This window comes from Cricetulus griseus, chromosome 3 (assembly GCF_003668045.3).
Source record: "Cricetulus griseus strain 17A/GY chromosome 3, alternate assembly CriGri-PICRH-1.0, whole genome shotgun sequence".
Classification (NCBI taxonomy): Eukaryota; Metazoa; Chordata; class Mammalia; order Rodentia; family Cricetidae; genus Cricetulus; species Cricetulus griseus.
The window spans coordinates 170745513-170771456 of NC_048596.1; the positions used below are offsets into that span (position 1 = coordinate 170745513).

A 25944-nucleotide genomic window follows, 5' to 3' on the forward strand; every position below is an offset into this window, starting at 1 on the left:
TGTGGGTCTAAATGTCATATTTTTTGGAAATTGAACTGTTACCTCTTTTGAGTGGACACAGCTCTGCATGCATACATTCTGGGGACTGGAGCATGACTGGATCTCAGCCTCAATTTACCTCCTTGTCTGCAGGCTTACCCTCGTGTAGTCAATGATCTGCCTGGGCATGCCAGCTGCCCACCTGGACTACCCTTTCCAGTTGTGCTTGTAACTTGTTAGTAAACTCAGACTCTCTTTAACTAACATGTACTTACCCTATGCCAAGACCATAGGCAGGGGCTGAACCCCCGTTGTGAACCAGGATCTCAGAAACTGTGGCTTCCCTCTCTGCTTCCAGGTTGGCTCACTGTGACCCAGGGACTGGCCACAGTCTTCTTATGAGACAGTTGATGGAGACATGTTCCAGACTGCAACAGCTCAGGTTGGCACTGCCAAAGCTAGTGGTGGCTTCAAGTTCATTGGTTACCCCAAAGTCTTCCTTGGGCCATATTCTCACTTCCCTGCGGTGGGGCTCATACTTGAGCCAAGGGTCAGAGACTCAGGGATACCCAGGAAAGCTCTTAGAGGGTCCTTCTCTCATGGTGACTCCTGAAGTGTGTCCAGCCTGCAGTCTTCTGGAATATTCTTGGCCCTTTTCAGCTTGTCTCAGGTTAACTTCAGTGACGAGGACAACAAGAGGTCCAGGCTGCTCCAGAACCTCCTGATGTCTAGCAGTGAGCTCAAGAGCTTCCGGTATGTGGACTTGCATTGTCACTGAGGTCCCCTTGCCTGCCCACCCAACCTGATCCTAAGCTCCAGGCCCAAAGGATGCTGGTCCCACCCTGTGCTAGAATCCCATGGTCCTGGAGATGATGCTAAAACCCTGTAGGATCCAAAATGTGACCTTAGAGACACAGCCATACAACTAAAAAAGTATTCCCAGCTAGGCAATGATGGCACACAGCTTTAATCCCAGCACTCAGGAGGCAGAAGCAGGCAGATCTTTATGAGTTCAAGGAAAGCCTGGTCTACTAAGCAAGTTCCAGGGCTGCCAAGGCTACACAGAGAAACCCTGACTTGAAAAAAACAAACAAAAACAAAAAGTAGTCCCTTCTCCACACTCTGTTTTGTTTTCTTCTGGAATGATTGCAAATAAAAAGTGGCAAAGCACAGAAGACTGAAGCAGCTTGGAAATCTTATCTCAAACAGAAAAAGTTGTAGGATTGGGAATTTACCCTAAATATCTCTGTTAATATTTTCACATTGTTCACTTCCCTCCTTGTCCCCTCCCTCTCTCCTCCTTCTTTTATCCTCTTTTTCTTTTCTAACCATTAGAGTTGGGTCAGTGACTCTCCCAAGAATGTGTGTGTGTTCCCTCCCACTGCCTGTGTCTTTCTAGACACTCACTGTCTTTGACAGCTACCAGCAGGAATCTCCTTAAGCCTGTGTCTGCCTAGCTTTAGAGCCTGCATTTATGACAGGAATCTCACCCAGGCCATTTTTATTCCTCCTCACCTTTTATCAGAGGCATACAATGTGTGTGTCCCTTTACTGCAGACACCAACTGTGTCACCTGGTAAGTTGTCACATCTTCCAAGTTCCTTCACTTGCAAAATTCCTGTTTATCTTTGTGATTGACCCATGTCTTGTAGCAAGATCACTGCAGAGTCACTATCCAGTTCTTCAGACTTTCCTCCACAAATTTTAGCATCCATTGGTAAATCTTGCCTGAATTAATTATCAGAATGAAGACTTTGAAATGGAGCTTTGGTTTGGTTGGGTTTGGTTTGATTTTGAGACAGGGTCTGAAAATGTAACCCAGGCTAGCCTTGAACTTTCCATCCTCCTGTCGTGGCCTCTGACTGCCACGATTACTAGAATGAGCCCCATGCCCAACTCAAAAGGAGTTTGTTGATGTTGAGTGCAACTGATTACATCAAGAAACTCTTGGCTTGTGTTGGGATGTGTCAGTGAGTAAACTTGCTTCCAAGCCTGGGGACCTGAGTTTAATCCCCAGGAGCCACATGGAGGAAGGAAAGAACTCCCCAAAATTGTCCTCTGGCCTCCATATTCACACATCATGGCATGTGCATGCATACACATGCATACACACACTAGATAAATAAATACAATCATAGTTTTTAAATAATAGAGACACTTGATATTTCTTCCTTGGAGCCTCTCCTACTTGCAGGAGTTTTCCTTATTTCCCCATAATAAATTTTTATAAATAAATAAATAGAATAACATGAAAAAATTTCAGTGGAGGAAATTTTTAAAACAAGTTTAAAAACTCATGAACTTGAGCTCAGTGCTGTGGTTCATTCCCTTTAATCCCAGCAGAGGCAGGTGGATCTTTGTGACATAGAGTCTAGTATGGTCTACATTGTGAGTTCAGGACAGCCATGGCTACATTGGGAGACCCTGTCTCAGAAAAAGCAAACAAGAAGCAAATAAACAAACAAAGCCTCTGTGGAGCTATCAGACTTTTGACCCCAGAAGATGCAGAGCTGTACAGAGTCATCTGAATATACCATGGTGTCCAACTGTGGCTAAGAGGGACTAGAGGATACTTAGCTTCTGCCTCCAGCACACTCTTGACTTAATTAGTCCAAGGTTTATGGAGGAGAGATGTCCCCTACCCACTGTCCCCAAGAACCACTCCCAGCCTCTATCATCAGTTTTGGACATCCTCAGGCATGGGCTCTGCCTGACCTGCCACTCTTTGGTCTCCAACAGGCTGACCTCCAGCTGTGTAAGCACAGAGAGCCTCGCCCACCTGGCATCTGGTCTGAGACACTGCCACCATCTGGAAGAGCTGGAGTAAGTTGGAATGGTTGGCCAAGGGCAGGCCTGGGAGGACAGCTCTGGTAGGGTGACAGAGGCCCTTCCACCTGTCTCTGTTCTCCCCAACCAAGCCTAGTAGTCCTCTGGCTGAACACTGTGTTCCTGGTCTCACCTTTACTCTGAACCCATGGGTGTCTCTGGCTAGATTTTTTTTTCTTCCCTGGGTTGCGACTTCCCATCTGTCAAAATAGGACTTGAATCTGCCTCTGCCTCCGCTGGTGATGAATGACAGGATGCAGAAAGCACTAAGGGACAGCACAGTCTCTGGATGTTTGCATGTCCCTCATCTTCTCTGTAGCCTTCACCCAACACCCTCCTTATCTGATCCAGTTGCCACCACTCCCTCAGGAACCCTAGAACTTGGCCCTTGGGACCAGGAACACCCAGGGTAGGGGTGCCACAGAAAGTCTATCCCATTATCTGCAACCCAGTCAGCCTCCCCAGGGTCAAAGGGCAGGGGACAGGTAGGACAGTGCCTCTCCAAGGACTGGGGAAAGTGCCTGTCCAGGACACTTGCCTGAATGGAGCCTTCTGCTTGGTTTCTACAGTTTCTCTAACAACCATCTCTGTAAGGAGAACATAGAGCTACTGATGGGAGCCCTTCAGGGGACCTGCAAGCTAAAGAGGCTGCAGTAAGTGAGGGGAGGCTAATGGGGAGGAGGGTGAGTGGAGAGGGATGGGAGACAAGCAGACGGGGAGTATTATGGGGAGCGGTGAGTGAGGAGGTTTATGGGGTGGGGTGGGGTGAGTGAGGAAGTCAATTGGGAAGAAAGTGAATAGGGAGGGCAATGGGTGGGGTACATGCAGAGGAGTATATGAAATATGCTCAGGACCACTGCCTCTCTGTGTTGCTCTGTCTCCATCCCTCCCCCCCCCCCCCGCCTCCTCTGAATATACTTTTGAGTCTCTGGATGACTTCTCCCCACCTTCCTTCCCTGCCTAGCTGAGTATCATCTGGAAACATAATCCCCAAATCAGAGCAGCCAGGGCAAGAGGGCAACTAACTCCAGGCACGGCTGGATCCATGGGCCAGTTACTGGTCTGTGTTGGCCCAACCAGCACCTGCCACATCTTGAGCACATTTCTCCCTGTGCTCAGTTGGAGACATATTGAGTGAACTCAGATCACATGCCCGCCTCTGAATTCTCTTTGGCTAAATGAGATCTAAGGCCTATGCTGTCCTCTGGACTTAGAAAGAGTGGTGACTTAGACGCTGTTACAGAAGCGAGGACACAAACTCTCAGCGGAACCCCTTCCTGTGCCCCTGGCAACAGCACTGTCCTCCCTCCTTGCCTCCCTTCTTCCTTCTGTCCATCTACCCATCTATCCTTCCTTCCTACATTGTGTTTGTATGTATGCATGCATGTTCATATGCCATGGTGAACATTCGGAGGTCGGAGAACAACTTTAGGGAGTCTCTCTTTTCTAGCCATCTGTGTGGCCCCGAAGCTTTGGCCAGGGCTAGGGGTTGGTGGTTCTGTAGGATGGATCATCCTGCCCATCACCCTCAGGCTTGAGTCTCAGACACTCAGGCTGCTCTTTACCACTTCCTTGTTCTTCTGTCCTCTAAATACAGAAGCCAGATCAAATTCAGGTCCTCAGGCTTGACAGCAAGCACCTTTACCTACTGAGCCATCTTGCCAGCCATAATTTGTTTCTTAGTAACTCTTTACTTTTACTCTCCCTAGTAATTTGCAATCATCAAATTCATAGAGATGCCAGAAACAGCCCAACCCCCCCCCCCGCAAAAAAAAAATAGTCCCATCCCGCTTAGACCCAACTTAGGCAATATCTTGTGAGCACATTTAACTTCATTTTCGGCTTTGAATCTGTTTTTCTGATGACCCAAAATACACCCTGGTTATAAAAGGCTCCATAATTTCAAAAATATGTAACAAAGAGGGTGAAATCCCCTAGAGATAAGCTCCTTCAGAAAAGTTCCCAGAACAGTCAGTATGTGAACTGTTTTCCAGATTTTTCTTCGAATATGTGCTACACATAGACGAAAAGCAGCCCCCTGCCTTTCATCCCATAGCTATGATGTGTCCCTGGTGTGTCCCTCCTAGCTCATCTAGGGGAAAACAGAGAGGATGGGAAACATCAGGAAACCTTGGACCATTAGGAAACCAAGCTCCCCACCCCTCCCCCATCTTTACATGGTGCTGTTGCTTGGGCTTTCCCCAGGTGCTCACTGCTTGCTCAGCCTTCTGGAATTTTCCAGAAGCTTTATCTGTGGGGTAAAAGACCCAATAAGGTCATTCATTGGCTCATTCATCTGTGTGGCCCCGAAGCTTTGGCCAGGGCTAGGGGTTGGTGGTTCTGTAAGATGGATCATCCTGCCCATCACCCTCAGGCTTGAGTCTCAGACACTCAGGCTGCTCTTTACCACTTCCTTGTTCTTCTGTCCTCTAAATACAGAAGCCAGATCTGTCAGGCCCGTGTCTTCTGCTACTGGCAGCTTCCCTCAAACCCAGCCACTTCTTCCAGCTGTTCTCACCCCCTTCATAGGTTAGAGGAGTGACCCCTGCACAGAGCCACGCCATCCCCATACTGTGGACAGGCTCTTGATAGACTTGTTGACTGTCTTCGTTGACTGAGGCTTTGTCAGTTTCAGCACTGATCATGTGTCCTTAAGAGCTTTAGCTCTAGGAAACCAAGGCAGTTGGCCAAGACCTGCTGCCACATCGCCATGCTGGTTTGAGCACACTCTTCACCTGTCTGGGCTAAGTCCTCTTTCAGAGCTTTGATTTTCTGGGATTATGAGGATTAAGTGAAATGATGCCTGGTGAGTGCTGTGAGCAGAGGCTGGCTGAGTTCTCTCAGTGGAAGCCTGGCTAATACTGTCATTCTTCCCTTCTGCACTCAGGCTAGAGGCCTTAGGATCATAGGTTCTATCCTTGCTGCTACTACTACTGCTGCTTTCCCTTGTGACCCTGAGTAGGCCCCCTTCCTGTCTGAGCCTCAATGCTCCTCATGTGTAGAATGAAGATGGCAGTGCACCCACATTTCAAGATGGCCCAGCCCAGTCTTTGGCCTCTACTATATGATCTCTGTTATTGCTTAGTCTAAGCACATGGTTGAGAACACAGAACCACTGGCCCTGTGACTCAGTAACCTATGCACAATTTCTGGGTGCCATTTGCCTTTCACATTTTACATTGGAGAGCTATGGGTGTTCTAAGTGCAGAGGCCTCCTGAGTCTGCCTGGATAGGGCCTCAGTCTGCATTCCAGGCATGCAAAATTCACCTGGCCTCCTCTCTCTAGCCTCAGTCACTTTCCACTGGAAGCCTCCTCTCTGGCCTTGCTCGTTCAGGGACTCAGCTGCATGACCCTTCTGCAGCACCTTTGGTGAGTAATTAGTGACCCCTGAGAAAGAGTGAGAAGACCAATGGTCAGCTCTGTTGGGATCCCATCCAGGGAAACACTGGGCACTTCCTTTGGAACCTAGGTTGACTCCCTCCGGGGTCATCCCAGTGCTCTTTGGGGTTGACACCCATTGTTTTTTCCTCCCAGTGCCACCAGCTTCCTCCTGGATACCAAAGTGACCTGGCAGAGTGGGGTTGGAGCCCCATACAAGTCCTGCACATGCATAGGATTCTCTGTAGATTTGTGTAGAGTTGGGACTGCACAGGTGCAGGTGCCCAGATTGTGTTTCCAATGAGTACCTTAGTGGTGACAGTTTTGAGGGCCAGGGACCACACTTTGTGAAGAGGGGATGGCCTAGACTTCACTTGGAACACCACCCCTGCCAAGTCGACAGAGAATGCCACTCTTTTATGATATGGTTTTCCCCAAATGCAAAATATTGTGACTAAAACAAACCCCAGCTGTGCCACAGGCATTTGGTTCTGTCACAGGCCCACCTGACTCTGGCAAAGCACCCTGTGGTTAGCATGCAGGAGGATATGGCACACAAGATCCAAAATCAATCCACTGCAAGGCAGTTGGCTAAACTTTAATGTGTAAAAGAAAGCAACCCTCATAACAAGAGGGCAAACCATTTCCCTGGACAGGTTAGTTTATTTTTAGTTTAGCAAAGTTTTTGCCTCTCATACAGGCAAGACCAGTCCAGGTGCAGAAAAGGCAGCAGTGATTTTGGTGGTGGTGGGGGGGGGTGGTGAAATGATATCAGAGAAAGCCCCCTTTCAGTTCAGATGCCTTAACTAGGGAATCTACATGAGCTTTCCATCCTGCCAGACTCACTTGGGGAGTTTATGAGGTTCAGGCAAACAAGGCAAAGCTGAGGACTGTAGTCTGTTCCAGGCCTGAGCTTTAAGCATTGCCACCTTGCCTGCAAGTCTCTGTGAGTCTCTAGCTGTTCGGGTTTTTTACCTGGGACACTGGGAGCTGTCATTGTCACTCCACTTACTTTCCTCCGGAGTTTTATGAGTGGCATATGAGTCTCTGGATGGGTATGGGCTTGGCAGTCTATAGAGTTCTGCACACAACACCTGCAAAAGCCCTTGTGCTCCTCCAGGCCGGTACTCTGTGTGTCCAGGCTGAGCAGGAATGGCATTGGTGATGGTGACTAATGCCTTTCTGATACTCTTAAGAGCTGCTGACAGCTTGGAGGATCTGGGACATGTTGCCTGCCCTTCCCCCAGATTCCAAACAACCTTGTCAGGGAGAAATGATGGGAAGGAGGGGGATCTCTTCAAGTAAGCCCTTCACTTCCACACTGCATAAGCAACTCCAGGGGACAGCCTTGGGCTCCCAAAGAAGGTATGCAAGAGTATCAGGAAAGATTTCAGGATGACACCAAGAATTAGGAGTCCCATCCAAGCGTGGGATAATGAAACTGCTGTATGAACTGAGGCCTTTCACTGTGTGTCTTAACCAGGAAGACAAGGTGAGATGGGTGGCAAGCTCATGGTTCTTCATCTCTGTTTTTCTCCCCAAGCTTAAGGCACAACCAGATTGGAGATGTGGGTACCCAGAATTTAGCTGCCATCTTGCCAAGGCTTCCAGGGCTCAGGAAATTAGAGTAAGTCCCAGGCCTACTGAAGAGAGCCTGCAGGAACCATACCATGCTCCTAAGACACACTGCCCCCTGGCCCAGGCCAGCACTACAAAGGGAATCTCTCCCAGCTTTGGTGCCCAGGGAGGGGAGATTTGTGACCTCCTAGGCCCTGTTCTCTGGGTCTATTGTATTCTATCAGGAGGGGGAGTGGCTGCATCTCTTGTACAAATGTAGTGGGGAGGTATGAAAAAGAAGAGAATCCAATAACCTACCTTCCACAGTCTCTCAGGGAACAGCATTGGCCCAGCTGGGGGAGTGCCACTGGCCAAGTCTCTCACCCACTGCAGGTGCTTGGAGGAGATCATGTGAGTATCTATCCAGGTGGAGTACCCCACAGGCCCCCCCAGCCCACCTGTCCTTTCAGAACAGGTCAGAGTGGCTCATCGCTCTATCCTTTCTTCTTTCAGACTGGGCAACAATGCTCTGGGGGATCCCACAGCCCTGGGGCTGGCTCAGAGATTGCCCCCACAACTGAGGGTTCTATGGTAAGTGTCCTTCTGCCAACTGTGCACACACCAGTGGTGAAGGGACCCAGGAGAAGTGGGATCCAAGCAAGCCATAGGTTGAGCAGCCTAGCCTGAGATTAGCATGACCCCTTCTCTGCTGCCACTTCCCAAGCCCCAGATTAAGCCTAATGTTGACCCTATCCACTGTCTCTGTGAGCCCCTAGCCAAGTTTCTGCCCCATCTGAGCCTTTTTCCTCATTTGTAAAAACATGTCACCAAGCTAAGCTTTCCTGCCTGAGAGCAAGTCTCTGAGGGTGTTCCAACAAATGCCAGCAAAAGGCCACAGGCAAAAGCTCCAAGTGCATTGTTCTGTCCTTTGCAAGTCAAGTTCATGGCTTCCTGAGTCCCGTGCAGCCCCGGGGCTGGGATCTTGTGTGTTCCATTTTCTAGAAAGAGAGCTAAGACTAGAAACAGTGTGGGAAGCTTGACTTTCTAATACTCAAAGAAGTCAAGGCTTGGACTTAGTGTCTCAGACCCCCTAGGTCAGGGAGGGACCTTGGCATTCACTGGGTTCTTCATGGGTAGGGACAGTCAGAGGCCAGCTAAGGTTGCTGCTATAGTCTTAGGAACAGTTAAGAATGAGAGGCTTAGGCCGGACATTGGTGTCGCAAGCCTTTAATCTCAATACTCAAGAGGCAGAGGCAGGTGGATCTCTGCAAGTTCGAGGCTAGCCTGGTCTCCAGAGCGAGTGCCAGGATAGGAGCTCCAAAGCTATACAGAGAAACCCTGTCTCGAAAAAACAAAAAAAAAAAAAAAAAAAAAAAAGAATGAGAGGCTTAGGGAAGGGCTCTCCCAACCCCCAGAGCTGGCCCCAGGCTCCTCTCGCCTTTCCCTTTCCAGTCTGCCATCCAGCCATCTGGGTCCAGAGGGGGCCCTCTGCCTGGCCCAGGCCCTGGAGCAATGCCCATGCATAGAAGAGTTCAGGTGAGATGGGATCCTGCCTGTGCTGAGAAACAGGTTGGAGAGGGTCTAGGGCAGTTCTGACTTGTGTCTACCCTGTCCCACAGCTTGGCAGAGAATAACCTGGCTGGAAATGTCCCACATTTCTGCAAGAGTCTCCCACTGCTCAGACATATTGAGTAAGTTGCCTTCCCGCGTTGCCAGGGGCCCTGCAAAAGGAACACAGCTCTTTTTCAGTGAACTCATACCTATGAGGGCCATGGAAAAGATGGGACTTAGAGCTGGGGGCTGGGGTAAAAGACTATTTTCTAAGATTTGCCCCCTGGCCCTGGCCCTGGCCAGGCCATGCTCGTCCTTCCTGCTCTCACTATGGGAAAGAGGGTGGTGGCCCCTGTCTCAGAAGGACATCACCATTCTATTCCAGCCTGATTTCCTGCAAAATTGATGACCAAGCTGCCAAGCACCTTGCCACCAGCCTCATGCTCTGCCCAGCCCTGGAAGAAATCTCGTGAGTGCTCGGGAGGGCCCTGAGTTGGGAAGAACAGATCCCTGGGGTGGCAGGGAGAGGGGGTGGTGGTCCTTGCCTGCTGTATGCTGGAGCTGACTCTGCCTCTCAACTGATCCTCCCCTCTGGAGATGGGAAGCCCTTTCTTGCCCCCACAGTCTTACCCCCATGTGCTCCAGAAACACAGGGCAGAAACACTAGACCTCTCCTGCCAGTTTCTCTACCTGTGTTGTGGGAAGGGTGGTGGAGCACGTGGTCTGCAAAGGGTTTTTGCCTTTGACCTTCCCTTTTGGGGGCACTTTCAATGGTTTATGGAGATTCTGCTTTTGAACAGCTGTTGATAATGCAGAAGGTAAAAGTTGGTAGAAAACCACCACCACCACCACTACCCCCAACACACTCACTGGCTGTGACTTCTTTGGCCATCCCACTGCCTCAGACTCTGGCAGCACTGTGAGGGTGTCAAACCTGACTGCTGGGACTGGAGGCACTGGGCATTGAGAAGAAGAAAATTCTAACTCCCAAAGTACAGGGCACAGAGTGAAAGGGGATTTCTAGGTCTGCATCCTAAAGAGTTTGGGGACATTTTATTTTTCTGTCTTGGGGCTAGAACTCTTGCATGTCAGGTGAGTCTTATGCCACTGAGCTACATCCTCAGTCCTCAGTGTTCTTAGTTCTTAATCCTCCTCCCTATGCCACAGGTTAGCGCTCGCTGATTTTGAGCTCTGTTACCGGTGACCTCCCCTCCTAACTGAGTACCCTGGGAGGATATGGGACCCCACTGGAAGGTCTGCCCTCGGTGGCACTGTATTAGCTCTCTTCAATACACTCCCTTCCTTCACATGGAGCCTCCACGGACAGCAGAGACATATGCTTCCATTGAAGATTAATTTCTTACGGCAAAAACAATGTGGGGGAGGTTTGAAAAATATGACACACTATCACATGGGAAGCAGACATTGCACCGAGGTGCTCGGTTGGTGTACATTGCGTCATATTGTGGTTTCTGAAGAACACGTTGCTCAGGAAGGGGGATAGGGTGGGGGTAGGCAGGAAGGAAGAAACCACCTGTGTCCTGATAGTTCTTCAGGGGTAGGTACTCAAGCATCTTGTACCTGATACTGCTGGCACCTAGTGATCCCTACTGTTGTTCTTTTGCCTCGGTGTCCTTCTGCCTCTGAGCTTGCCCCTCCTTCACTTTGCAGGCTGTCCTGGAACCTCCTTGGTGATGAGGTGGCTGCTGAATTGGCCCAGGTCCTGCCACAGATGGAGCAGCTGAAGAGAGTGGAGTATGACACCCTTGGGTGGGGGGTGCAGAAGGGACCCTCATCCCAAATAAGCCCAGAGGTTACTGGGCTATCCCTGCCTCCAAGAAATCTGTCCAGTGTCTTGAAACACTCTGGCTGGTCCCAAGTCCCTGCCAATCTTAGTTCTTCCCATGCTCAGGCCATCAGTCTTTCTACTGTCCCAACAGGAGTCAGAGTCCAGTGCTATATGCTTACAATGTAGGAGGAGGTGACCTTGTCTTGTCTGGGATGGGACATAGAGAAGGATACCCTGCCCTCAGCCTCATACTTGCCTCTTTCCCTCTTCCCCTGCCACTGTCCACTGCAAAGCTTGGAGAAGAACCGGATCACAGCATGTGGAGCCCAACTCTTGGCTCAAGGACTGGTCCAGGGCTCCTGTGTTCCAGTCATTCGGTAATGAAGGGCTGAGCCTTGCGGTGGAAGGCCACACAGACCCCACAATTTGAATCAACATCCTGTGGGGAGAGGCAGGGCCTGGGTGAGGATTATCCAGGGAGACTTGGACTATTCCATTAGGAATTTGGCAACCAGCAGACCTGGATCAAATTCCAGCTCTGCTATTTGCCGACTATGTTAACTTTGCATCTGTAACTTCATGTCTCCAAACCTCAACTTCCCTACCTGGAAGGGTGCTGAGGACTAAAGAATGGACAAAGCACAGAGCCTGGGACAAAGCTGACTCTCCTGGGGGGGGGCGCCATGCTTGGGTGGCTGCATTAGTGTATACTGCCTCCACTGGGGGCTTTAGGACTTGATCTGTAACTCTGTAGGTAGGTTAGGAGCAGAGCCAAGAGGATGAGGGGACAACTCTGGAGCTGAGGCCCATGTTTGTACCCACAGCCTCTGGAACAACCCCATTCCTGCCGATGTGGCCCAGAGTCTGCAGCGCCAGGAGCCCAGGCTGGACTTTGCCTTCTTTGACCAGCAGCCCCAGACTCTTTGAAGAAGTTGATGGACTCAAGACTCTTGGGTCCATCCCAGTGACAACCACATCACCCACCAGGAAAGGGGGCTCAGGAGAAGGGCCTCAGTTGGTGTCCAGCATTCCATGAAAATCCCAGGAGGGAAGAGTGCGTTTGTCTTGTCACAATCCTTAGGGAGAACTTTCTTGGGAACTGAGAGCTTTATTTGACCAAAAGAAGATCACACATCATACGTGACATGTGTTACCAGTGGGACATTGGCACAATGAGAGTACCATGATGTCATATATGACAGGGAAGGCTATGCTATGTATGGTGCACTATGACCTCAACATGGGAAGGTCATACTCATGACAGAATAGGTCATATATAGTATTACATTATAGTATTACAGTGTGGCACCTGGTCAGTGGCTCTTAGCACTGTAAATGACAGTATACAGAATCAGGAATCCACCTATGACATGCTGTCTATATCACATAACACTCAGATTTCCATAGGCAAGGGATCACGGGCAAGTCCAAGACCTAATTTATTACTATTTAAAAAACATGACGCTAAGCTAATAGTAGAGGCCTCATAGCTGTTCAGGAATCTGAAGCAGAGGTATTGCAAGTTCAAGGCCAGCCTTGGTAATTTAATAAGATCCTGTCCCAAAAGGTCAAAAGGGGCTGGAGATACAGCTCAGTGGTAAAGTGCTTGCCTAGCATGTGTGACACCCTTGGTTGGATGCTCAGCACCATTTTTTAAAAGTATTTATAAGTGATATCTGGAGCAGCTAAACCAGGGCATCTTTCTGCCCTGGGCTGGGAGGGGAGATCACTGACTGGCCCAATAGCCTAATAGTCAAAGCTCTGGGACTCAGCATGAAGTTCCCTCCTGCCAGAGCCTCAGTTCTCCCTTCTGTTAATTGGGTAACCCTCCCTTCTGAGGACTTTCAACCCAGGCTTAGGAGCTAGTTTGATCTTGGAACAGTTTAGGCTCAGCTCTTCTTTCTCGGTATAAGGTCAAAGCCAAGCCCTTAGGATAGGACATTAGGTAAGGCCTCTTGGCCCACCCACTACCTCAGCAGGATTCTGAAACCCCTTGAGACTCTATGGTTTTGGTTGGCTTTTTTTTTTTGTGACTTCCAAGAGGGTAAGGATAGCCTCACTACACTCCAATGATCAATAAATGCAGACAGTCCTCCTACCTGTGGCTGGTGTCTGATACGTTTCTTGCTGCTCCTCTGAGGTCAGAAGTGTAGCACCTCTGCACTGTGGCCTGGAGAATTGAAAAGATGATAAAAGTACACTAAGATGGGCAGTGGCTGGAAGTTACTGGTCATGTGACCATGGGTAACTCACCATACCTCACCTGCTATATTTGGCTGTTATCAAAGTTCAGGTGACAGAAACAGGTTTGTTTGATCTACATAAACCTTAAACTCTTCTGAATTAATGACCAGTAAACTTTAACATAAAAATCTAAACTCTGGCTTCTCCAGAGCTAGTCTAAAGCCAGACATGGTAGCACATGCTTGTAACCCCAGCCCTAGCCCTTCTGCTGCATAGGGAGGAGAATCAGAAGTCCAAGGTCCCTCTCTGCTGCATTTCGAATTCCAGGACAGCCTGGGCTATGAAAGACTCTTTTGGGGGTGGGGGAGGGGCTAGTCTAGTTCTCCCACTTGAATGTACAAGGCTACTCTGATGGAGCCCTGTGGATGTGACCTTTAGATGGAGCACACATCCCTTGGGTTGCTGCAATGCCTCACCTATCATCTTGACACCACACCAACTATCCTCCTTGGCTTTTTGCCTGGACAAGATTATGGCACATCGGGAACATGGTTGAGAATGGAATGTAACTTGGCATTTTGCTACCTATGTTGTAAGGCATGAACTATTTCTTTGCGGTAGACACACACACACACACACACACACACACACACACTGTATGCACACTGTAGACACAAGGCCGGGATGAAAGATGAACAAAGTCCCTGCCACAAAGAAGCAAGTGCTGATTACATGCTATCTTCCTTCCTCTTTTAGGGTTGAGTGTCATAAATGGTTCAGAGATACCCCAAGAGACAGAATGGCACCTACTCTCAGTGGGTACAAGTCCCTCCTTCCACTACATTGTGAAAAGCCAGGCCTGGGGGATGCAGTTATGGCTCAGTGCCACTGGAGGGCAGGCTGGCCCACCAGTGATTTCCTGATGGATCTCACTGGGAAGGCCATGAGACCCATATGAGGTTAGGTGATGTGGGAGACTGTTTCCATTTGGAGCTTGGGATATCAAACTGTACTTGTGGCTAATCAGGATGACTTGTCCCTGACCTTTTTGGCCCTCCACGTTGTCTCCGGCATCCTGCCAAGCATGAGGAGAAAGTCCTTCTGCCAAGTGCCAAACACCCATCCATCATACCAGGGCACACTTATTGGGCCAGAATTGGGGCACACCTGTCGTCACCCATCATGATCATGGGTGGGAAGTTAGCAGGAAGAGGATTTGAGAACTTTACCATGAGATCTTGGGTCAAAATTCTGTTTGCCTTTCCTGGGAAGTTGTCAGGTCAGCTGGCAGGAGTTGTGCTGACCCGTCTGGCCCAGACTGAAGACAGAATAGTTAAATTTGAGAAAGAATCAGGCACATCCACCAAAAGTGACAGGCCAAGTGACATGCACAGGGTAGAACCTGAGAACAGAGAGCCCAGAACACCTTAACTCTTTTCTTTTCAGCTCCTTTTACATCTGGCTTTCACTCTTTTTGACTCCACCCAAATTCTAAACTCCAAGAAACTCACAACAGTGGCCCCAAAATACACCATGTGCGACCGCCAATGCAGAGCTTGTTGCACACCTTAAGTCAGTGTGCCAATTCCTTGTTCTTTTCCTTGAGAAACTTCTTTTCCTGCCGCCTACCTGCTTGGGAACCTTGGCAGGTTTTCATCTAAAGCTAGTGTCCCTGACGGCCTCTTCCTGGAGTGGGGCTCAGTTTAAAAATATAGAGAGAAGCGAATGAAATTCAAAGAGGTGGCAGGCCAGTGAGAAGTGTGAGGACTTTCTCAAAGAGGTGAGGACAGTGGCTTGGCCTGGGAGCATCTAAGTTTGCCTGCAGGGCTGGGGAAGCCTCATGCTGCTTGTCACTTGCTCATCCTCCTAGGGGTTCAGGTGGAATGAATGGGTGTCCATCTTCCTGATGGGAATCCTAGCTATTCCTTCTGTCTCAGACCTGAAGCCTTCCTGCTTTGTCTGTCCTGAGGCCCAGCACACACAGCTGTCTGGAAGCCACTGTTCCAAACTGCCTTGAGGAACTGATGAGAAAGCTCCGGTTACAAAAACCTCTGTGTGCAATAATGAATGTGTAGACTCAGCTTCAGCAAAGCATGGGCCTCCTGGAACTGGTATTCTGCATTTCTAAGAAGCCAAAAGAGAACCTGGGAATAGTTCTAGGCTAGGGATTGAAGTAGCCTGCAGGTTTGGGTGTTCTGCAGACAAGGGTCCCCCAGAAAGAGAAATGGTCCTGCACCCTACCTGGTTCTGTTTTGGCCAGCCAGTGCAGGTCTCATTCAGAATTTACAGGAAAGACTTTTCAATGGCCAGCTTGCTGAAGATCACCAGGCAGTATAGGTCCCACCTCTAGTCACCAGTGAGTGGGCAGCTATTATCAGCAGTGAGAAAGCCCTGCTTTGTCTACAGCCACACCACCCTGAATGTTCCTGATCTCATCCAAGCTTGAGACTCCAGTCCCCCTGTGGTCTGACCCAAACTGTTTGAGAACCCAGGCAAAAATTGCCCTCACTGAGCCCACGTATCTCAGACTGGTGAGATGTGCTTCTGGATAGTGGTGCACACTTTATAATCACAACTCCCTCTGTCCCCTCCCCTCCCACACACCTGAGGCCCAGCCAAGTCCTGGCAGCAGGATGCCTTTGACTCACAAACACAGGGAAGGGTACAAGCAACCTGGGTTACTCTGAGCAGTTTGTCTAAATGACCAACACCAGGGAAAGAAACCCCAGAAGCTTGTGCTGTTACAGGCACCCTGCAGGGGCCTCTTGAGGGACTCAGGCTCCAATGCACAGAACATTCTCTAGGCTCCCAATGCAAGGAAAGTCTTCACCCCCACTTTTCAGTCTTGCATCTTGTATTCAGTGTATGACGATAACATGGGAAAAACCCTTGACTTGTGTTTACTGACTTCTGCCCTTGGCTCTCAGGCAGCTTTATTGAGATTTAACCAATGTCTGACACTTGGGTTTATTTAATGACAACACTATTAGTCAACTTTTCATCGATGTGACAAAAACACTTGATATCAGCACCGAAAGAAGGACTTCCTCTGGTTTGTGGTTTTGGCTCACAGTATGCTGGCTCCCTTGCTACTGGACATTACAAGAGGCAGAACATCACACCTCATGATGGTGCAAGAACAGAGGTATGGCAAGGAAGCCATTGCACCATGGACTAAAGGGCATACATGACCTTTCTCAAACCAGGCCCCACCTCCTAAAGTTGCCATCACTTCCCAATAGGGAAATGATTTACAGACTGAGATTTCAACACAAGCCTTTGGGGACATTCCAGATCCAAACCATAACTATATTCTAATTTTGAAACTTTTTTTTTGTCCCTCCAAAAAAACCCTGTATTAAATAGCAATCACTCCTGTTCTCCCTCAGAGGCCCTTTCTGCCTCTGTGGATATGTATCTTCTGGACATTCCCTAAAACGGACTTAAACAGTATATGGCCTTTTATGACGGGCTTCCTTTAAAACCATCCCTACCATAATGTTTCAGTACTTTCCTGGGTGAGTAATATTCTGCTGTGTGGACTATGCAATGAACTTTCCTTTACCAACAGCTGATACAGACTGGATCCTTCCTACATTTTGGCTCTTGTGAACCATGTTGCTACAAACATGCATGCTCAACTTTTAGTGTGGATATACATTTTCATTTCTCTTGAGTAAGTAGGTACCTAGGAATGGAATTGCTGTGACCCCTGACCTTAGTACTTTGTCCTACCCACCAGGCCCTAGTGACATCTTTTCCCTGGACACTCCAGTCACTTTACTATTCTGGGGTTGGAAGAGTGCTGGCCAAGTGCCAGGGCTGAGTTGGGTCTCTATGATAATTGCCTTTAGCCATGAACTTTTCATCCATCTGTTTGTCTACCTGAACCCGACATTGCTCCCCAGAGTCTGGCAGCTTGAGAAGACTATCCAGTGTCCACTTTCTACCCCAGTGCCTGAAGGTCAGTGGGATCCTGGGGCCTAACCAGGACAATCAACGAAGGCTCACTGGAGGAGGTACACCTGGAGTTGGTTCCAAGATGCCCCACAGGTTGCTTTGTCCCAGAGCAGAGGGCATCAAGGACTTTTGGTGCAAGAAGACTGAGGAGAATCTGGAGAGATGCAGGATGCTCCGGAGACAGCCAGGCAGAGAACAAAGCTCTATGCCCTGGGGCTGCTTGGTGGGGGCCCTTCTAAGGCTGCAAAGTGCCTGTGACTCAGACATAGAGGGAGTTGTAGCTGCAGCATGAGTCTCCGCGTTAACCCTCATCTGTCTGGAATAGAAAACCTACAACCCAAGCGCCAGGCTTTAACCCTCAGCCGAGCAGTTGGTGCACACCTGGGTCAAGGGCTTTCTGGCCATGCTTATGAGATCTCTGGACAGCTATGGCCCCCTCACGGAATCTGGTTAAAAGAGCTTTGGCTCTGATGTCCAATGGTTAACTTGTTAACCACTGGAGTGGCCACCAGCTGCCCAGCGACCGAGTAGTCCCTTAAGAACGGGTGTCTCTTCTGGGTCAAAAGCGGACTACACAGAGGGGAGGCCTCAGCTCCACCGAACCACTCTCCAGTTGAGCCCAAATCCCACTCCAAACGTCTTTATCTCGTCGTCTTTGTCACGGGAATATGTGTCATCTTCCCAGTCTCTGGCGGCAAGAAAACGCTATTGAAAGAAAAAAAATAATAAAATAAAAAGAAGACAAACACTGCGGTTCCAGTGCGGCCCCAACAGCTCGGAAGCAAGCCCTGGGCGTCTCCCCGAGGGCTCCACACTACGCCCCGCACGCTTTGGGGTGGAAGCCGCCGGCGGTGCCCCGGGGTCCGGCGAGCCGGGCGATCGCAACCCGGGTTCCCGCGTCTTCAGCCCGAGAGCAGCGCGCAGGGCTCCGCGGTGCCTGACGCCCAGAGCGGCGGGCCCGGGGCTGGGTGCGAACCCGCGGCGTCGCGCCGAGTGGCAGCCTGCTGCGTCCAGGTCTTCGTGGGCACAAACCGGGAGCGGGACAGGTTCCCGTGCATCCCGGAGAGCCGCCCCTCCAGGAAGCGCCCGCCTCGCGCCCGCTTCCCGCCCACATCCTCCCTCGACAGGAGGGAGGAGCCCGCGCCGCAGCCGCGGCCCGAGGAGGGCCGGCCCTAGCCCCGGCGAGCGCACGAGTGGGCACGGCCGCGCGGGCAGCGCCCTGAGCCTGTCCCGCGTCGCCGCCCGGCCGACAGCACAGCACGCGGGAATGCCCCGGCGGCCCGGAGCACGCTGAGACTGCGGGACGCGCGGTGAGTGGGGCCCGCGGAGGGTGCGGCGAGGGCGGGCCGGGCACTGCGCGCCCAAGTTCGGCCTGGGGCTCAAAGGTTTTGCCGGAGGGACTCCGACGTCCGTGGCCGCCCCGTTCCCCCCCCACCCCCCTCCGCAGAAAGCCGGGTGACTCAGCTACCACCCGGCCACGCGGGGGCGCCCGTCTGCGGGGGGCCGGTGGCTGGGCGGCCTCAGGGACACTGGCTAGCTGTTCGGTGGTGGTGGTGGGGAACCCTCTTCCTCTGTCAGATACCGGGGGCGGGGGCGTCCGGGGGATGGCGTCCCATTGCCACCAGCACAGCTGCGGGAGGCGAGCGGGACGTGGGCTCTAGAAGCGCGCACCCCTTGACCCCACCCTGACCCCGACCCGGCCCTGCTCAGATTGGCCCTAGGGCCGAGTCCCTGCTCCAGACGGAGAGAAAAGATGGGGAATAGTGCTGGGCAGCTTTCCAGAAGTCGAAGTGTGTTTGCAAACTAGTTTTTGCGCAAAAGCTGTCTGGCACCTGTGTGTTCCAAGGGGTGGAGGAGGAAGCGAGAAGCCCTTCTTCCTTCCTTCCCATCCCTGCAGCGATGCTCCTGGAAAAACTAAAGGAGACTAATGCTCCTTTTTCCTTCTCCTCCCCTCTCGAATCCTCACCCTGCCTTTGCTGGCAAGCACGTCTTGGGGTAAGGGGCTACCTAAAAAGGGGGCTGGGAGTGCCCAAGGTCACAGGTGCAATAGCAGTCTGGAACTGGGTGACCATTCAAAGGGTCTGCCTGTGCTCTGATTCTTCCTGCCCCATAAGTATTCTGGGGGAAGGGTAAAGGTCTTTAAGGATTATCCCACCGTCCTTTGTTTTTGTTTGACCATAGATCTCCATCACATAGGGGAAGGTGTATTATTCTGCCCCTTGAGGCATTTACAGCTTCTGTGGTTGGTAGCATTGTTGTCACAATGGGTTACTGCTGAGAAGTCCCTAGTCCAGGGTCAGGGTCCTACCTTCCTACCATCCTTCCTACAAAGGAAGGATGCTCCCTTCCTCTGCTTTCTTCCTGGCTGCTGAGGCTGTAGCATATCTTCCAGAATACAGCTCCCTCACCTTGGAGAGAGCATGGCCTCAGAGGGGACTTGGTGCGGGCTAGTTAAATTGGGAGGGCCTGGTCATCCTGCCATCTTGGCAGGGCAGCTGGAGAGGGTAACCATCCAGACATGCTGTCCAGGAGAGACAATATAAGTAAGGTCCCCAATGTTTGAGGATTGAGCCAGGGCCAGGGGTGCTTCCTGGCTCCTAGTCCTGTGTTCTCTGACCTCTGGTCACCTGGCTGCAACTCCCCTTGTGAGGTCAAGAACAGTGCGCTCTGAATTGGAAGAGAACCCTTCTCCCACAGGAAGAGAGGCATTTTGGTTGTCTGTCATTGCTGGTGGCCTATGGACAACCCCAATACGGGAGCTGGGAGAGACCTGCCTTTAACACCTTTTTGTGACCAGACGTGGGATGGTGGCCTCAACTCTACACCTCCAGTTCAACTGTAAAGTGGGTTCATTTCCAGGACCACTTGGAAACTGACCAGGCCCAAACACGAAGGAGTGAGTTTATTGCCACCTTGGTGGGGGGCTCAGTGAGCTCCGAGGCTGTCCTGAGATGGTGATTCCAGCCTGCTGGAGTGGGAGGGTTCATCAGATGCATTTCTGCATGGAAAAACCAGGACAAAGGCTGTGGATGCTTGAGTTCTCCTGGCCTCTTGTCGCTTCCTGCCTTCATGCCTTGACACACAAACACACACACCTTTAGGCCTGGGTGTTTTTCCATCTGTGAGATGAGGCAAACTGCAATAGCAGCCCATTTGCAGAGAGCTGTAGGGAGGCTAGGGCCAGGGAACGGGGCAGGTGTTCTTACAAGTGGGGAACCCTTCAAGATGGTCTCTGATTATATTTCCCAATGGTGTGAGAATTAAAAACTCAAGGGGACTACATGAAGAAGAGAGTCAAATGGAGCCTCAGTTTCCCTATCTGTCTAACAGTGAGGTACGCACCCTCTGTTCCCTTTTCTTGCCGGGTAATTGTATGTTTCCTTAAAGAGAGTTGTGAGGATCAATTTAGATGACAAAGGGCCTGTGTGCCAGCGCTGACTGGTGCGGGAGGCACTTGGGAACAGCTGTCATCCCCATTGTTCCTAGGAATATTAGTATACTTGATTCGCATAACTGCATTCAGAATCCCTTCTGGGATTTTTTTTTGGGGGGGGGGCCTTATCCACCTTTCTATGCAGAGACAAGTCCCGGAATCCAACATTGGCCCTTCTGGGCTATTCTGGGGGCGGAGGCCTGGGTAAGAAGGCTCTGCCCCACCCAAGTCTGAAGAGCACTATCTGTGGTGGTGCTTTCTGTGTGGGTTCCCCGTCTTCCCACCTGGGACTGCCCTCACTGGGCTTTGAGGCTTGCACAGAGGACAAAAAAGCTCTCTCTAGTAATTGCACTCCTGTCAGGAGGAACAGCATCTTTGCCTGCTGAGAAGCTCCTAGCAGTTCCTGCCTTCCCCTCTTACTCCTTCCCTACCCAACAGGCTGGAGCTTCAGAGGCAGGAGCAGAAAGAACACCTCTAGAAAATGGCCATCTCCCTTTGCAGCCAGCACATGGCTTCAGAAAGGTCAGTGTGGACTCTGTCGAAGCAGGAGGCTGGGTCACTCTGCCATCTAGGCCGGGCAGCTGGAGATGGTGACCATCCAATCATGTCCCACCCCTTGCTGTCCAGGAGAGACAACTTAAGGTTAAGTGCTTGAAGACTAAGTAGGGGCTAGAGGTGCTTTCTGTGTCCTTTGCCTTTATTTGCTTCCTGAATCTGGCACCCATGGAGGTCAAGGAGACTACTGTTTAGTGTATTGGAGCACTCTCTACTTGTCACCTACAGCCACACTGTTGTCCCCTGAAATCTGAGAGAAAGAGACAGGAGGGAGAAGGCATATGCTTATCCCTTTACATTTGTTTTTCCCAGGGTGTTTGTCATTTATTTGTCTGTATATCAGCTCCTTACCTCCCTCTTTCTCCAGTGGGCACTGAATAGGCTGTGCCTCCATGCTTGTACAGTACCTGGAGCATAGTAGGTGCCCAGTAAAATGCCGTGTGAGGAATGGGAGTCTACACTTTGTCCCAAATGAGGTTCTGACTGTTGGGTGACGACCTAGAGGATTATGAGCTTGCCACTCTTGAGTCCCTGGAGGGACACTGGTTTCACTATCCTGGGTGCCACGGATATGATGTGGAGGAGGGGTTACTCACTGGCTCCCTTCCTTCCTTCCTACTCTCCTTCCTTCTTTCCTTCCTTCTTTCTTTCCTTCCTTCCTTTCCTTCCTTTCCTTTCCTTCAATTGATTGGCTAGTTGACCATTTATTTGTGTTGCTGAACCTCAAGCATGCTCAGTCAAATGCTGTACCACTGAACTCTATCCCCAGCCCCTGACCTCAATTTCTTCATCCAAGAAATGGGCAACCTAAGAGCAGAAGTTGGCTCTCCCCTGCACACAGTTGACTGTTTGACTACTTAGCAGATGTGTTCTGAGAAACTCATCTGGGTAAGGGACTACCATATGTCAGTGGTGTAACTATGGTTGTGGTGGTCTCTGCCCTTGAGCTGGAGAGCTTAGGAAGGACAGAGGGGCATCTGTAGCCATACCCCCCAATACTCAAAGGAGCCTTGGCCATACCTTACTTCACAATCAGAGAAACAGGTACAGAGATTCACACATAATTAAGCAGTGCCTAGTTGCCCCATGGCACTCCCCTGGTGGGTGAGCACCATAGTGGGAGCCAAAGGTCAAGCCCAATCTAGGAGTGAAGCTCTCCATTAGTTAAGGTCCTCTGGCCAGACTCACTCCTGAGGTCCCCTAAGTGCTCAGAGCAATCAGCAGCCTGGAGAACTCTGTATCCATTCCTTGGCTTCCAGGGAGGCAGGAGAGAGGCATGGTACCCAAGCCTACTTTGCAGATGAAGTGCAGAGACCTAGAAGGGAGGAGTAATAAGAGAAAGACCTGAGAAGGCTTTGCTGTCTCATGACCACTTGGCCAGCCCCTGTAGTAACACTGGGAAGACCCTAGGTGGCTGAGCTGCACATGGAGCCTGGAGGTCCTGAAGAGGGCCTCCCCAAGAGCTGGAGCTTAGGTGAGACTTAACCAGCCTCCTGCCCAGTGTAACCTAGCCCAGTATAGGGTCCCAGGAGAACATCAGAGCCTCAGCCCTCGCCTGGCTGTCTACATCTATATTTATCCCTATAATGGCCTGGTTGCCTGGCAGAGTGTGGTGTCTTTTAAGCACAGCACCCGGTGCCATAGCTAAAGTAGAAAGTGGTTTGTGTGCAGAGCTCCCCGACTCTATCACCTTAGCCAGAGTGTCAGCCTACTCCTGGGGCTACATGCCACTTGGCAGGAGCCACACAGCCACAGCATGCAGGAAGAGCCCCTGGGAGTATGAGTCTTGGCTCTGAACCTCTCCTTCTCCAACAAGCAGGAATGTTGAGGTGGTGGGATTGGGGTTGAGGTTCCTATATGGCTGGAAGGTGAGAAGCGCTGCGGCCTTCTAGCCCAGAATGTCAAAGGACTAGCTACTCTAAAATCCCTGAGTTCAGCTAGGTGGGTGGTGCACACCTTTGATCCCAGGTCTCAGGAGGCAGAAGCAGGATGAATCTCTGGGGTTTCAGGTCAGCATGGTCTACATACATCCAAGTTAGACCAGCTAGAGCTTCATGGTGAGACTGTCTCAAAAGACCAAAAGCAGGGCTAGAGAGATGGCTCTGAAGTTAAGAGCACTTGTTACTCTTGCAGAGGACCTGGGTTCAGTTCCCAGCAGCTCACAACCATCCACAGTTCTAGTTCTACAGGATCTGATACCCTTACCTGACTTCTGTGGGCACCAGACACACACATTGTACACATGTATACATGCAGCCAAAACACTCATACACATAATGAAGAAGGAATTCCAAGAATTTCCAGGCCTGGGAACTTTGTGAATCTGTGATCCTGGGCTTCTGTAATTCTCTTTTCCTCTCCCAACCATGTTCTTTAATTTGCTCAGCTCCCATTCTGTGCATGTCAATGTTGGGTACACAGAGATGCAAATGAGGCTGAGCATGGAAGCACATGCTGTATCCCAGCACTCAGGAGGCTGGAGCAAGAGGATTGCTGAAAGCTTTCAGCCAGCCTGTCTACATATCAAGACCTACAGCAAAACTCCAAAACAGAGAGGAAAATGATATCACTGGGCTGTCAAGCCAGTGGTTTCAACTTGGTGGTATTGGACTTGTTCTCTTTAGTGACCAGGAGAGAAGCAAGGGCTTTGTGGAGGAGTATGTGGGTGGGTTACTGTGTCAGTCTCCCTATCTCCCCAAACCTGCTTAAACATTGTATTGTGAGTTCATAGTCATCCATAGTCATCCTATATATACCAAGACCATCTCAAAATCAAGAGGGCTGAGTGTGTGTGGCTTGGTCTCAATGCACAGGGCCCTCACTTCAGTCCCCGGCAACTCGAAAAAGAAAGAGAATCACCCCCAACATAGTATACCATGACAAAGCTGTGCATCTGGGAACCAGATGGGTCCAGAAATGGAAACAACCAGCCGAAGCCTCTTGGTACCCCTTCTCATCAGTCTCATGCTGCTTGCTTCCTGTCAAACCATTATCATCACTTCCAACAGCATAGGTTTCTTTTGTCCACACTTACCCTCATGTAAGGAGGGTAGTGTATATGTGGTGGGGGTGGTCATATGCTCTTTCATGCTCCTTCATTTACTACAGTGAGTGGTCCTTCCCCATTACTGACACACCGATCTCTGATCCTGGATCAGGGTGGCAACTCATACAGTGCTGCTGTGGGCATCCTCCCCTGTGTCTTTTGGTGAACGTATGTGTCAGAAGTTAGCTTGCAGGCCCTGCCACATATTTTTGCCTGAGTGGTTTGCCTCAAGCCCCACTGCCTCTGTCAAACTGTAAAAGTTCCAATCACTCTGAATTCTTGCCAACCTGCAATGTGTCAGCTTTCTATAATTTTGACCATCCTAAGGATCGTGATGGGCCTGGTACATGGCGATGTCACATTTGGTTTTACTGAGCTGAATGTGAAGAATAAAAGGAGTCAAGTGGAGAAAAAGACAGTGCATTCCAGGCAGCTGGAACAGTAGGTGCAAAATTAGAGATACACAAGAAAGTATTGTTGGAACTCCACATAGTGAAGAGCATAGTCAGAGCCATGAGGGGGAGGGAGAGGACCAAGGGAGCCCTAGTTGGGGGACTAGGTGTGGTCCTGAAAAGGGGAGGGGACCTCTGAGGAACTTGTCATTGTGATACAGAGCTCTCAATGTGTCCTGGAATTTCTGAGCATAAGTAAGCAGATGCAGGGGACTGGGGAGATGGTTCAGTCAATACAGTGCTTACATGGCAAGAACCAGGACCCAAGCCGGGCGTTGGTGGCACAGGCCTTTAATTCCAGCACTTGGGAAGCAGAGGCAGGTGGAAATCTGTGAGTTCCAGGCCAGCCTGGTCTACAGAGCGAGTGAGTGCCAGGACAGGCTCCAAAGCTACACAGAGAAACCCTGTCTAAGAAAAACCAAAATAAATAAAGAAAAGAAAAGAACCAGGACCCGAGTTCAGTTCCTAGAACTCATGTAACAGTAACCCCAGCTGGGAAGACAGATAGGTGAGTCCATCCTTGGGGCTCAAGGACAGCCAGCCTAATCTTACATGGGAAGTTTCAGGCCAATAAGAAACCCTTGTGATCTGTGTGGTAGTTGTGCATGCCTTAATCTCAGTACTCATAAAGCAGAGGCAGATGGATCTCTGTGAGTTCCAGGCCAGCCTGGTCTACAGAGTGAGTTCCAGGGCAACCAGAGCTGCTGTTACACAAAGAAACCCTGTCTTGAATCGCAAAAAAAAAAAAAAAAAAAAAAAAAGGAAAGAAAAAGAAAAGAATGAATGACATCTGAGGTTGTCATTACTCTACACACACACACACACACACACACACACACACACACACACACACATCCTTTCTGGGACCCAGAGAGTAGTATCAAAAGCACTTAGCCTAGGAGCCAGATGGCAAGAAGGCAGCCAACCTCTACTCAGTGGGTGTGGTCACATGGTCACAAGGCCATGATCAGGAGTGTCTGGAAGCTAAAGCTCATGGTACACTCAGAATGGGACTGGGCCTTGCTGTGACTCTCCTTTATTCCAGCTTTGTCTCTGTTGGGGTGGCCACGTCCACCTTCCCCTTACCTTTCAGCTGACAGGTGGCCTGGAGCTCCCACAAGTGAGAAGTCAGATCCCCATACTGGTACCCCATCTCCTGCCCCTCAAAGCTCAAGGTTGCTTGGATGGCTTACTATCTCTGTAAACTTGGCTAGGCTATGGTAACCAGTTGTT

At 50.4% G+C, this 25944-nt stretch overlaps 2 protein-coding genes across 10 annotated transcripts in view; both read left to right on the top strand.

The window, feature by feature from the left end:
- Window positions 1-13179, top strand: part of Nlrc5 (NLR family CARD domain containing 5) — an 81265-nt gene extending 68086 nt beyond the window's left edge. For all 3 annotated transcript variants that reach the window (XM_027405632.2, XM_027405634.2, XM_035442591.1), the window contains 14 exons: window positions 338-421; window positions 640-732; window positions 2719-2802; window positions 3375-3458; window positions 6092-6175; window positions 7728-7811; window positions 8069-8152; window positions 8255-8332; window positions 9194-9277; window positions 9361-9432; window positions 9678-9761; window positions 10964-11047; window positions 11375-11458; window positions 11906-13179. In XM_027405632.2, the coding sequence (XP_027261433.1) occupies window positions 338-421; window positions 640-732; window positions 2719-2802; window positions 3375-3458; window positions 6092-6175; window positions 7728-7811; window positions 8069-8152; window positions 8255-8332; window positions 9194-9277; window positions 9361-9432; window positions 9678-9761; window positions 10964-11047; window positions 11375-11458; window positions 11906-12008 (1186 nt within the window). In that variant the 3' untranslated portion in view covers window positions 12009-13179. The remainder of the gene's footprint in view (window positions 1-337; window positions 422-639; window positions 733-2718; window positions 2803-3374; window positions 3459-6091; window positions 6176-7727; window positions 7812-8068; window positions 8153-8254; window positions 8333-9193; window positions 9278-9360; window positions 9433-9677; window positions 9762-10963; window positions 11048-11374; window positions 11459-11905) is intronic.
- Window positions 13180-18354: 5175 nt separating this feature from the next.
- The window catches only part of Cpne2 (copine 2), a 39529-nt gene continuing 31939 nt past the window's right edge, over window positions 18355-25944 (top strand). Inside the window, exons 1-3 of one of the 7 annotated variants that reach the window (XM_027405639.2) lie at window positions 18358-18535; window positions 19923-20121; window positions 21097-21180. The gene's annotated coding sequence lies outside the window, so the exon portion shown is untranslated. Of the gene's footprint in view, window positions 18536-19922; window positions 20122-21096; window positions 21181-25944 lie in introns of all 7 variants that reach the window. The other 6 variants (XM_027405641.2, XM_027405642.2, XM_027405643.2 and 3 more) reach the window with 6 other exon arrangements.